The sequence below is a fragment of the Vicugna pacos genome, chromosome 3 (genome assembly GCF_048564905.1).
Source record: "Vicugna pacos chromosome 3, VicPac4, whole genome shotgun sequence".
Lineage (NCBI taxonomy): Eukaryota > Metazoa > Chordata > Mammalia > Artiodactyla > Camelidae > Vicugna > Vicugna pacos.
The window spans coordinates 23,607,826-23,621,619 of NC_132989.1; the positions used below are offsets into that span (position 1 = coordinate 23,607,826).

At 40.7% G+C, this 13,794-nt stretch overlaps 1 protein-coding gene across 2 annotated transcripts in view; it reads left to right on the forward strand.

Moving 5' to 3' along the window:
• Positions 1 to 13,794, forward strand: part of SIL1 (SIL1 nucleotide exchange factor) — a 206,050-nt gene that overhangs the window by 122,250 nt on the left and 70,006 nt on the right. For both annotated transcript variants that reach the window (XM_072956839.1, XM_072956834.1), the window contains 2 exons: positions 3,897 to 3,996; positions 11,844 to 12,035. In XM_072956839.1, coding sequence (XP_072812940.1) covers positions 3,897 to 3,996; positions 11,844 to 12,035 — 292 coding nt within the window. The remainder of the gene's footprint in view (positions 1 to 3,896; positions 3,997 to 11,843; positions 12,036 to 13,794) is intronic.

Consider the following 13,794-nt stretch of genomic DNA (forward strand, 5'->3'; position numbering starts at 1 on the left):
GGCCAAATGGCACAGCTAATTTTCAAAATTGTTACAGTGTTTGGGGAACAAGATTCACAGCTTTACATGAGATTGTCAAAGTTGGTGATCCTGCATAGTTAAGAACCACTAGCTAGAGAGGGGTGGAAATAGTCCATTCAGCCCAATCCGTGGCAGCTTCTCCACTAGTTCTGCTGGATGTGTGACTGGCCACGCTACTACCTAGGGCTATAATGCCTGTGGACTCTAAAGCTTGAGACAGGTCCCCTGAATCTGACTTGTCCCAAAGGATTCTCTTGGCACTGCCTACATTCAGTGTATAGTTGGCACCCAGTAGGTTTTCCTCTTACTCTTAATGTATTAGCATTGCCATTGCCACTGGTCTTAGTCTATGTTCCTGCAACCTCTCCATAGTACCTCTCCATCTCTTTTTTTGCCCTAGAAAACCAGCTTCTTTGAATCATTCTCCTGTGTTTAGAAGAATAGGGGACAAACTGCATTGAAGTTGTTCCATCTTGGACTGAACATTTACCATGGTATAATATGGTATGTAGTTAAGGGAGTGGGCCAAGGAGAGAGCCATTTACTGACTCCATTCACTCATCTCACAAAGCACCTATGGAGTGCCTATGTTCCAGGCATTGGAGGTACACTAGTAAACAAAACAGACAAGATGCTGGATTTATTGAGGCTGGCAGGCAGAAAAAGAGATAAATAAACACAGAGGTAAGGTAATTACAGATTGTAATAAATACTAGGGAAGAAATAAACAAGGTGACTAGTCCCTGGGGGAGGCTGCTGTAGATAGGATGGTTTGAGAAGTCCTTGTCAAGATGAAGTTTGAACTGAGACCTGAAGAATGAGGGGCATTTAGTCACGCAAAGGGTTAATTTTATAGGTTTAGGGTTACAGCATTTCAGGCAGAAAGAACGAGAAGAGTTCCTGGCTTTGTTATGGAAAGGGCTTTGTCAAGTTGAAGAAACAGGGAAATGATCAAGATGAGTAGAGAGTAGGAGAAGGAAGAAGACTAATATGAGATGAGATTGGAAAGGTAGAAGGGGCCAGGTCATGTGGAATTTTGAGGAGCATGTTGAATGTTCTTCAGTTAAGTAGAATAGTAATGGAAAGCCTTTGGAGGATTTTGGATGGGACAGTAATTTAATGTAATGTAGTTTAGCAAGATCACTCTAGTTTTTAGGTGTATGGAGAATAGATTGAAGTGGACAGAAGACAATGCACAGAGACAGTTGGAATGTCATTTAAGTGGGTCAGGCAGAACATAATGGTGGCTCAGTCTAGGGTGTCATAGTTGGGGAGTGGATGGATTAGGAGATTTAATTTGTAGGTAGTGGCAATAGGACTTGCTTATGATTAGGATGTAGGGGTTGAAAAAAGGGGTAGGGATTCAGGGTAAAGCTTCATATTGGGATTTGTAAAGCTTCATATTGGGATTTGTACAGCTAGGTACTTGAAGGTAATATTTATTGAAATAGAAAAGATTGTGAGAGGGACACATATATGGGGAGAACCATCAAGACCTAGGTTTTAGATGTAGTAAGTGTGGAGTGGCTGTTAAACATCCTCGATCCAAGATGTGTCAGTTAGGTAGTTATACAGGAGTCTGGCTGGTACTCAGGGGAGCAGTTTGGGCCAAAGATACACATTTGGGCATCACTGCTTGATAGATATTTTAAAAGATCTAGGGAAGACTATAGAGATAGAGAAGAAAAGATTGTCCAGGGTTGAACTCCCAAGCTGTTCAGCATAGACGGTTCAGGTAGGAGACAAGGAATTGACAAGAGGAATTAGAGAAGGAGTAAGAAAGGGGAAGAACCAGGAGTGTGTGGCAATAAGAAGCCAGGAAAGGAGGGTATTTTAAGGAGGGAACTGTGTAAATGCTGCTTAGTGGCTGAGGAATTTGGCCACCAATTATTGGTAATTCTGGTGAGCAGTTTTAGTAGTTGTTTAGTAGAGTTTAGTAGACCTGCAGAATCCAGGTCAATGCATATGGCCATGTAAATAGCACTGAAGGAGGTGTGGATAGTGAATGAAGACAATGTGTTCATGTAGTTTTACTCTGAACAGGATCAGGGAATTTCCATGATAGATAGAAATTTTGGAGTCAAAGGAGTATTGGTATGCTGATGGAAATAATTCAGTCAAGGAACAATTAATGCAGGCAGGTGGGAGTGGTATAATTATGGGAGTTAAAGCTTTTGATAAGGTAACTGGGATATCCAGCCTTAGTTTAGTAGGAGCACGAACACAGTCATCCATCCTAATAGAAAGGATAACAGAAAATGTAGATTCAGATGCAGGTTGATGTATAGAGCTGATGCTGGGAGGAAGAGGGAGTTCTTGATGTTAACATCTATTTTTCTTAGTGAAGAATGACGTGAGAATACCAGCTGAGGATAGTTGTGTGTGTGCCTGTTAGCATGGAGGCACACATGTGCACACTTGTTTGTGTGTAGTTGGGGCTGAGAGTGGGTGATGATAGATGGCCTAGGAGAGTGGGACTTTAGGCAGTAAACAGAGATACAGACATGATAAGATTATTCCTGACCAAGTCTTGGAGGAAGGAGGAGATAATCTATTAAAGTTATGGCCCTAAATACTTAGCTCACTTTTACAGGCAAGAGGCAGGGCAGTGGAATCCTCATGCATCTGGCAGGAGGGGGATTCTTTCCCCTTCCTGATAAAATGGTAGTAGTGATTTAAATGAAATATTACTTCCAAAAGATTAAAATAGTGCCTGATACATGGTTAATTGTTCAATTAATGGGATAATTAGCTGTTATTAATTAGTTCAGGAGGACTGAGGTTTAAAGAAGACAAACGTTTTTCTCAGGGCCCTAAGGGGGTCTCTAGGATGGATCAAAGACTGAGTGAGTACCTCTCATGAGAACTGAGGCCTGCTAGGATCTTGGACCACAAGACTGATGTGGTTATCTCTCCTGGAGTGGAGCAGTTGAGTAGTCCCGTCTTCCCCAACCTCTTGTGTTTCTCCTAGGTTGAACGTAACCACCATACCAGCTGGACAGTCTTGTCAAGCACAGCCCACATTCCACACTTCTCTTTGTCTGTTTGTATCACTCTTTTTCTTACCTTTCTTCAGTGAACTGAAATGAGTGCTGGTCCAAAATCTGTCTTCGACCTCCCAACCCATGAATGCCTTCTCTCTAGTCAAGATGAATGGTTGTGGTTTGGATCAGCTCCAGGGGTCTTCATGAGGGTACCCTTATAGTCTTTGCCAGGTTCCTAATGTTACATCCACATTGATTTCTTTCCTCTCTCTCCTTGGAGTCTGGCTATGGAGGGTGGTTGGCTTTGGTTTTAGTCCTCGGTATCTCAAACCCATTCCTTTGTCATGTTGACCCATGTCTCCTGCATCTATTCTGTGCTCAGGGGTTGGTCTTAAAGGTATGAAGTTATCCAACTTATTTTTGTAAGGACAGACTGACTTAACGAATCAGGTCAGGTACACGCTTAGGAGGTTCAGGTCCTTGTTGGTCCCTTTCCTAGAAGAATATAAATAGGGTGTATGTTAGTTCCTCTGTTTGTGCCCTCTAGGAGGTCTTAATCTCACATGTGCTGAGAGCAGCATTGCACAGACATTCCAGACTTCTTTCTGCCTGAGGAGTTGGCTGAGAGCTCTTTGTTCATGATGTGCCTCTGTCTGCCTCATGCCATTTCTTCCTCTTTCATGAAGTGACCCCATCTTCATCTCTTTCCTCCTCTAGCTTCAAGGTAAGATCATCCTGTTGGACTTTGGGCTGAACCTGGCAAAGATAGAATAGCATGCTCTGAGTTAGAGCTGGCCTGACTTAGCTCTCCTTGGAGTGCCAGCAACACAGGGTTTTCTTTCTTGGGAAAGATGGTGCCTCCCTTCTGACTTGCAGCTTCTCTTTGGACAGGCTGGACATCAACAGTAACACCTACACGTCTCAGGACCTCAAGAGTGCACTGGCAAAATTCAAGGAGGGGTCAGAGATGGAGAGTTCAAAGGAAGACAAGGTATATGATGTTCTTTATAGAGAATTAGTATAATCATGTATAATGGCCTTGAAGGATTTCCTGAAGCTTTTGCAATAAACATGGGAGAGTAATAATAATATTGTAAAATAATTGAGCAGTTAATATCGTCTAAATAACCCTTTATAGACAATTAAAAAGATGCTGGGACCATTTCTGTCATTGTTTAGGTTAGGATCCGACTTCCTGATACATACTTGGGAAAATTGATGCACAAAGCAGAGATAGCCATACTCTCCATTATCACAGATACGAGTGAGGAGAATAGAGATTAAAACCCAAGTCTCTTCGCTTACACTTGGATTAGACACAAGCTTAAAGGACAGAGGAACTAGGCCAGGAAGGAAGAAGCCCAAGTGCTTGTCTTTATCCTTGTCCTTTGAATATGTAGCAAACCTTTTACAGGCCTCAGGTTCCTTAAATGTACAACACAGGGCTGGGGCAAGAGGATAGCTGAGGTTTCCTCCAGCTTTAAATTTGTTTACAAGCTAAGGGAATGAGAAGGAAATTTTCAGCCCCTTGGTTATCCCCCATAATGTCTGGAATGGAATGTAGACACCCACCTACCAGAAAGAAATCTTACTCTTAGATGGATTATGAATGCATGTGATAGCCAGAAAATGTTGCAAATCATTTTTTACATTTCCACTTGATTCTTATCCTTAAAAGAACCTCCTCCCATGGCTGCCTTGCAGACCTTTCTAAGTTCTCCCTCCCTCTTTCCCTCTTCACAGCACCCTTTGCCTTGTGTATCTCTCTGTCCCCACCCCATAATTCTGGCAGTATTTTAAAGGGGCAGCATCAGGTTCCTGATAGCCTATTGGTTAGTGAAGGAAGTCTTACATTCCTCAGATCCTTCAGAACAAAATATTTCTGAGACGTAAATAGACTTTTTTTTTCCTTTTTGGTGTTGGGGAGGACCTAAGGAGGAGGTGTTAATACGCAGGCCAAGTCTCCATGTCTTTACTAAAGTCACATCTCCCAGTGTGGAAAGTATATGTGGTATGAGAAGGTGAGTAGCGGAATGGCAGCAGTGGTGGTGAAGGAAGGTGATGCATAAAATTATATCCTACTGTAGGTATAGTAACTAGGGGAAGGGGCAGGTGGTGAGAAAAAGCAAATCCCCTACCATGTAATTGTGAGGCCAGTAGAGAAGAGCAGTACATACCCAGGTGCTTAGAGCAGAAATTGGTGTTCCTATGGCCATGGGTTGGACTCATTCCTACTCGATATTCCCTTACCATGAGCACCACATGGGGCTGATGGAAACATAAAAGTCAGCCCTTGTTTGATGTCTTCTCTGCGGATGGAGGACCCTGTCTCTTCTCTTTGTTCTCTTTAGTGACATTCTTCTCCCATAATTCAGTTACTGGAGAAAAATATGAATATTATGAAAATATTTTTTAATGCAAAAGCAAAGGATTATTTAAGTTTTCAGTTGCTGTTTTTTTAATTTAAAAATAATCCTTTCCCTGTGCAAGGAAAGATCGCAATCCTGGTAACCAAATGCAGCACCCCTGTGCCAGCTAATTTGAGTCAGCAGCCACTTCTGAGCTATGGCTGCCACACTCTCTCTTTTACTTTTGTGGAGCTTAGGTGGTTAGCTCTTTCACTAAGGTGCTGGGTCTTGGGGTCTTTCTCCCACTTTCATTTGGAGCCTTTCTGGACTGACTCAGCTCACTGCCAGTGCATTGGGACTGACAAATAAATTAACTTGAAGTAGGTTGGAGAGTTTCTTATGTGTCTCAGGCTCCTGCTGGAGATGCCATTATACTTTTTGTTCGGTCTTTAAAGAAGATCTTTGCATGGTAAGTTGCAAATACAGGATGGTGCTTTTACTTTTTGTAAAGACAGTACTGTGAGATATTGTGTCATGTCATATCAACTGAGTGGATTTCTTTTGTACTTGATTTGGTGGGGGAGGACATCAATTCCATTATATCCATTGGTACCTTATTGGATCTAAGTGAATCAGTCCTTCCCAGAGTTCCATGCTTTGAGGAAAAGCTCAGTCTTGCCCAACACATTTGGATCATTGTTGTTGAATCTGATCTCTTCATCCCCCTATTATCATACAAATTGCTTGATGCTTTATGCTTTATCATGTCACCTGTTGTTCATTTGTGTCCATAAATTGCTCCATTTAAAACTAGAGCCTTCTTAAACTTTTGATTCTGGACAAGGTGAGGTAGACTCATTTCTCTGTATTCCTCCTGCTAAGAACAACTAAAAGCCCTGGACATAATACTAAAAGCAATATAAGAAGACTTTAAAGGTGGGAAGAAGAAGGTAGATTGGCTAGGGACTCTGGAATTTGAGGGATGACATGCTAGTGAGTCCTGGCTTTCTTTTTTCCCTCTGTGTATCCCAGAGTAGGCACTGGAGAAGCCCATATCATGGAAATGCCAACAGGTGCAGATAGAAAAAAGGCCCTAAGAAAAGTCTGCTCTTTCAGGAAAAGGGCAGCCTAATAGAGCAAAAAACTTTTTGACAATATCTATTCTGCTTTAGCCAAAGACCATGGAAATCTCCCCACCTCCCTGAGTGCCAGTGGAAGTTGAATGGGGAAGTTGGATTTCCACCTTCCACCTTGTATAGTATAGCAAAGCTGTACTCTGATTCCTCCACCAGAGTGGTGTCAGCAGAAGCTGAGTGGGGAGCCTGAAATTGCACCCCCTCTGGTGGCAGTAGATGATGTCAGGCAGTGCTTTGCTACCTCAACCAAGGAAGTGTTGGCGGGAATTGAGCTGAATTTCTACCCTCTGCTCAGTAGTATAGTGCTATTCTCTGCTTCTCCCACTTGTGTGGTACCAACAAAGACAAGTGTGGAGCCTAGCTTTGTACCTTCCACATGGGTGTAGCAAGCTGCTTGTCCTGTTAGGATGGTGTCAACAGAGGCCAAGAAGGGAACCTGAATGTCCGTCCTCTGTCTGGCAGCAACAAGGTAGTTTTTCACTTCTCTTAGCTGCGCTGATGCCAGTGGGGGTTGAATAGAGAGTCTGTACTTCTACCCTCCAGCTGGTGGGAACAAGGCAGCATGAGGCAGCATTCTGCTCCCCACATGGGGCAATGTCAGTGGGGTGAGTGAGGAACCTGAACTTCTATCCCCAGATCAGCAGCAATGAGGCAGTGTTTCAGTTCCCCCACCAGGGTGTTGTTAGGAGAGGCCAAGGAAGGACTTCCATTCCCAATGTTGAATGTCCGTCCTCTCTCTGGCAGCAACAAGGTAGTTTTTCACTTCTCTTAGCTGCGCTGATGCCAGTGGGGGTTGAATAGAGAGTCTGTACTTCTACCCTCCAGCTGGTGGGAACAAGGCAGCATGAGGCAGCATTCTGCTCCCCACATGGGGCAATGTCAGTGGGGTGAGTGAGGAACCTGAACTTCTATCCCCAGATCAGCAGCAATGAGGCAGTGTTTCAGTTCCCCCACCAGGGTGTTGTTAGGAGAGGCCAAGGAAGGACTTCCATTCCCAATGTTGAATGTCCGGTGGTGGCAGGTGATGCTTTTCCTTCTCCTAACTGGAGATTGATGGCAGAATTTGGGAGAGAAGGGAGCTGGAGAAAGATATTTTGTAAATGAAGTCCTGGGCATACTTGCTGGTGACCCACAAGAGAAACTGACTAGAATTAATACAGCAGAAGATTTGAGAACTGACCCACAGTGTTGAATACTGCCCAGATTTTTAGATTAGCTTTCGGTAACACACAAAGGAAGCAGACCAAAATAACCCTGCAAAGGCTCTGAAAACTAAATTGTCTTGGGGTCACAACCATACAAGAAGGCTAGAACTAAGATATTAAACCTAAACAGTGTGACTGCCTACTGAAAAGAAACATTCGGTAGAATTCAGAGTACATAAGACTCAAAATGTCCAGGATACCGAAAATCACTCATCATACCAAGAACCAGAAAAATCAGAACTCGAATTAGAAAAGACAATTAACTGATGCAAACAGTGAGATGACTCAGAAGTTGGTGTTATCTAACAAGGATTTTAAAATAGCTGTCATAAAAATGCTTCAAGCAATTATAAATACTCTTGAAACAAATGATAACCTCAGCAAAGAAATAAAAGATATAGAAAGAATGGAATTTTAGAATTGAAAAATACAACTAAAAATTAGGGAAAAAATCACAGCATAGTCTTAATTGTAGAATAGAGAGGAGACTTAGAAAAGAATTAGTGAACCTGATGACAGATAAAAAATATTCTAAATAATAGAAAATAGGTTGGAAAAAAATGAACAGAGACTTAAGGACTTGTAGGAAAACAGAAAATCTAACGTTTGTGTCTCAGAGTTTCAGAAGGAGAGGAGAAAGAATATGGGGCTGAAAAATTAATCAAAGAAAAAAGATGGAAAACTCCCCACATTGGTGAAAGATATAAACCCACAGATTTATGAAGCTGAATGAATTCTATAACAGATAAATTCAAAGAAGTAAACACCATGACACATCACAGTCAACCTTCTGAAAACTAAAGACAGAAAAAAAAACTTTGTGAAAAAAAAAGTGACAATGAATACATGTATGTTCATGTATAATTGAAAAATTGTGCTCTACACTGGAATTTGTCACAACATTGTAAAATGACTATAACTCAATAAAAAATGTTAAAAAAAAAAAACAACAACTTTGAAATCAGCTGGATAGAAACAACACCTTATCTACAGGGAGCAATGATTGAATGACAACATAGTTTTCATCTGATCCCACAGACACCAAAAGTATGTGGCACATTTTTCAAGTGCAGAAAAAAACTCTCCACTCAGAATTCTATAGCCAGTGAAAATATCCTTCAGGAGTGGAAGGAAGGAAATCAGGATGTTCTCATACAAAAGAAAATTATAAGTATTTATTACCTGTCAACCTACCTAAAAGAATGACTAAAGAATATTCTTTAAATAGAAGGGAAATAATAATAGAAGGAAACACAGACTATCAGGAATAAACGTGAACCATCAGGAAAAAGCAAAGAACAATCAAATGAATAACAATAAGGGAAAATATAATAGAATGTCCTTCTCTGGAGTTCTTTAAATTATGTTTGATTATTGAAGCAAAAATTACGTCATCTGTAGTCCCATATATGTTCAATATGAATTTCACTGCCAGAGTTACCACTTTTTGTTTCTGTGCTGCACTGTCAGCTTTGTTGATTAGTTCTCTCTTTTTAAATTATCCATTTTTATGAAATATTAATATGGGTTTATCCTTGGGGGATGAGGAGGCCATACAACCACACATTGACATCTGTGTATGACTTGAATAATGAATGCACAGTAAGTGACCAGTCCCTGACAGACTTTGAAAGAAGTGATGTGATCAGCCACTGATCATGGTTGGCATTTATGTTATTTACATAGTGACTTATGGACTGAAGAGCTATCAGCAATGTTGGTACTTAATACAATTAAAGTAAATATGACAACTGAAGTGACAACTGAAATACAAGTCATGTTGGGAGACTAGTGTTATTTAAGCTGTGGTATTTGAAATTGATGCATATAAGATCTGTGCAAAGCAAGGACTGTCTGTCTGATAAGACTTGTATCTATCTGGAACATAAAAAGAACTCTTAAAACTCGATAGTAACAACCAATAACCAGTTTGAAAACGGGCAGAGGATATGAACAAACATTTCACTGAAGAGGATATGTGGATGGCAAATAATTACCTGAAAAAAATTTTAATGTCATTAGCTGTTAGAGATTTGCAAATTAAATCCAGCACCAATCCACAGACATCTATTAGAATACCTATAATAAAAATAATACTAAATTCTAGTGAGGATGTCAAGAATCTGGGTCTTTTATACATTATTGGTGGGAGTAGGAAGTGGTACAGACACTCTGGAAGATAGTTTGGCTATTTCTTATGAAACCAATCATACGACCCAGCAGTTGCACTCTTGGGCATTTATCCCAGATAAATAAGAATTTAAGTTTATTTTAAAAACCCCTATACAAATGTTCATTCAGTTTTATTCATAATATCCCAAACCTGGAAACAACTCAAACATTCTCGGACAGGTGAATGGTTTAACATCTGTACATCTTTTACAATGGAATACTGTTCAGCATTAAAAAGAAATAAACCATTAATATGTGCAGTAACTTGGATAGATCTGAAATGCATTATGTTCAGTGAAAAAGGCCAATCTCAAAAAACTTACAGACTGTATGATTCTATCTATATAACATTCTCCAAATGCCAGAATTATGGAGATGGAGAACAAGTTAGTGGTTGCCAGGTATAGAGACGGGAGGGAGAGGGTGAGAGCATGAGGTGCAGCTGTAAAGGAGCACAGTGAAGTTGTTTCATGGTGATGGAACAGTTCTATAGCTTCATTGTTCTGGTGGTTACATGAATCTGTATATTACATAAAATTGTATAGAATGATAAACACACATCCATGGAAATGTGTACATATAAAAGCTGGTGAAATCTGAATAAGGTATGTGGTCTAGTACCTATGTCATTTTCTTGGTTTTGACATTGTACTGTTGTTACATAAGATATTATCATCGGGGGAAGCTGAATGAAGGGTACATAGTACTCTCTGTACTATTTTTATAACTTCCTGTGAGTTTATAATTATTGCAAAATAAAAAAATAGTTTTGTTAAAGGCCTTCCTGAGGGCCAGGCATACATCATTTTTGAGGCAAAGGTGACTAGTTTCTTATCCTGCTCACTTGTCTGTCATCCCACAGCTCTAGGCAGTGACTCAGCTTTCCCAGACCCCTTAGCCTGGCCTTTGGCAGCCACCCAGACTCCTCTAGCTGGAGATAGGGAGAGCATTTCACTGTTGTTTTAGCCTAAAAGAGAAAAATATGGCACCGTATAGATGTGATTGCTCTGCTGGGAACTTGCCCTTTTTTAAGAGAGGCTGATTCATTTCTTTGGTTGGTGTTTCTGTGGAGTGCTTATCACTGGGGAGAAAACCTAATGGTAATAGATGAGCAATTTGGAGCTGACAGCTACTCATCATCCTGCTTTTTATAAATATATGTACCTTTTAATTATTCTTGGAAGATAGACCCAAACCCATGTGACCTTTCAGATTTTCTTTATAAGCACTGTCTAAAACTGTTAAGAAAACAGGGAGTGTCACATGTATAAAATAAATTAAAGTCTTTTATTCACCTCCAACATAACTTCATTTTTTAAATCTTTATATGTGTGTGGGGTGGGGAGGGAGTGAGCGAAAATTGTTTGAGGCTTCAGTATAGTACATACAGTAATTTAGCCACTTCAAACAGTTGAACAAATTGTACACCTGTAGTTAGATTGACAGTAATGACAGTGATTTAATTTTCATCAGCAGATTGCTCCCACTCTGACAGCTCTTTACCCACGGTTTCCTATTCCGGGTTTCCCTAAAATGTTGCTGGATTGGGCAGGGCGCAAAGCAAAGATATTCTATGATTTCTAGAAGAAAGAGGACCAACGTGTGGATTATTCCACTTTAGACCTCAGCCTTCCCATGTGACGTTAGGGGTTGGATGTAAGCTTGCATTGCTTCCCCTGACCTCAGTGATTGTAACAAGAAGACTTTACATTCTTCCTGAGCATTGGAAGTCAGACTGTGGTAAGTGAACCTTCGAAAATCTTGAGTGTGTCCTTAGGGCAGAAGGCTATACAGGTAGACTCCGAGAGCTCTCTCCTCTGGGCATCTTAGAAGGCATTAAGATTCTTGATAGCGCAGATTAAAGAAAGTTGTGTCCTGGAGCAGCAGTTGAGGATGGGCATCCATGGTAGACCACAGGAGTCTTGGGGAGATGTTCCCAATTGATTTAATAAATCATCCCTTTGCTCTTCTCCTTAGGCAAGGCAGGCCAAGGTTAAACGGCTCTTCCGCCCCATTGAGGAGCTGAAGAAGGACTTTGAGGAGCTGAATGTTGTCATTGAGACTGACATGCAGATCATGGTTCGGCTGATCAACAAGTTCAATAGTTCCAGCTCCAGCCTGGAAGAAAAGATTGCTGCACTCTTTGATCTTGAATATTATGTCCATCAGGTATTGTATTTCATTGTCTGTAAGTCTGACTTTTAACTAACAACTCCAAAAATAACTCCTCTATCCTAGGCTCTAAGAAAATATTGTTGGCATCTTTACTTCTCTCCCAAGGTGTGCAGCATTTTTAATCTAAGCCAATATATATTGTAGTAAGACAGATTCTTAGAGACCAGGGCCAGCTTCTTTTTCATTTGGAGTGTTACTTTGTTTAATTTTTCAACACTGAGGATACAGCAGAGGTAAAATAGATGTGATCCTTATTCCATGTAGCTTCTAATCTGAAGAGAGCAATTAAATAATGAACAATTGAACAATGAACAAATGAACAGTTTAATGAGATAGTTTAACATTGTGATAAGGGCTCCAGAGGGTCATGTCGGAGTATATAACAGGGGACCTAGGCCTAGTCAGGGATATTGGGGAAGGCATCTCTGAAGATGTGACATTTAAGATGAGCATTAAAGGGTGATTAGGGGTTGGCTAGGCAAAGAGAGGAGATTAGAGTAGGGGGTGGCAAGCTATGACCTGCTTTTGTAAACAAGGTTTTATTGGAACACAGTCACACCTATTTGTTTATGTATTTTTTTAAAATTGTTTTTGACTGTTTTTATGCCACAATAGCAGAGTTGAGTAGTTGTGACAGAAACCATATGGCTCACAAAACCAAAAATATGTACTATCAGGCCCTTTAGGAAAAGTTTGCCACCCATTGGATTAGAGCATTCCAGGCAGAGGAAATAGCATGTGCAAAAATTCTGAGTCAGAGAAAAGCTTGATGAGCTTGAGGACCTGGAAAATACTATGGTGACTGGAGCACAGAGACCAGAGGGTGGGGTGTCATCGATAAAGTGGAAAAGTCAGGGAGTCACAGAGGTGGGGATGGGAAAATCATGCTCTTCATGATTTTATCCATGATCCTAATAACCATAGGAGAATTTGAAGCAGGGAAATGACTGGTCAGACTTGTGCCACAATTATAATATTTATTGATTATTATTGTATACAAGGCACATATTCAAATGCCTTGTACAAATTAATTCACTGGCTTCCACACCTGCCTTTGAGTAGGCACTACTATTAATCCCATCTTGTAACTGAGGTAAATAAATTACAGGTCACACCTGTGATTGCCCAAGGTCACCCAGTTAGTGAGTGGTAGAGCTGGAATTTGCAACAAGGTCTGTCTGACCTTTTGGCCCTTCTGCCTCACACAGGATACTGGTACCATCTGAATGAAGCTCAGAAGAGTATAGGTGAATCTAAGTTGAAGGAGCCGAGAGAAGCCATTTATTTATTCAGTAAATTGATTTATTGCATGCCTGTTAAATTCCAGGCACTTAAGATACATTTGTGAACAAAATTGAAGCTTACCTTCTAGCAGATGCAGATAGACAATATACATAACTAATAAGTAAATTACAAATAATATGTTTGAAGGCGATAAATACTATGGAAAAATAAAAAGTAGAGCAGGGGATAGATTGGCAGTGTTGAGAAGGAGGATCTCAGGAGAAGCAGCAAGTACCAAAGCCCTAAGGTGGGAGCATATCTAGTGTGTTTGAGGAACAGCAGTGTGGCTGGAGCAGAGAGAAGGGGAAGAGAAGTAGATGAAGTTCAGAGATAATGGGGGGAAGATCATGGAGCACCTTGTAGGCCATCGAAAAGACTGATACTGGGCACTATTGGGAGAATGTTGAACAGAAGAAAGACTTGATCTGACTTTTAAAGGATTCGCCTAGCTTCTGTGTTGAGAAATTGG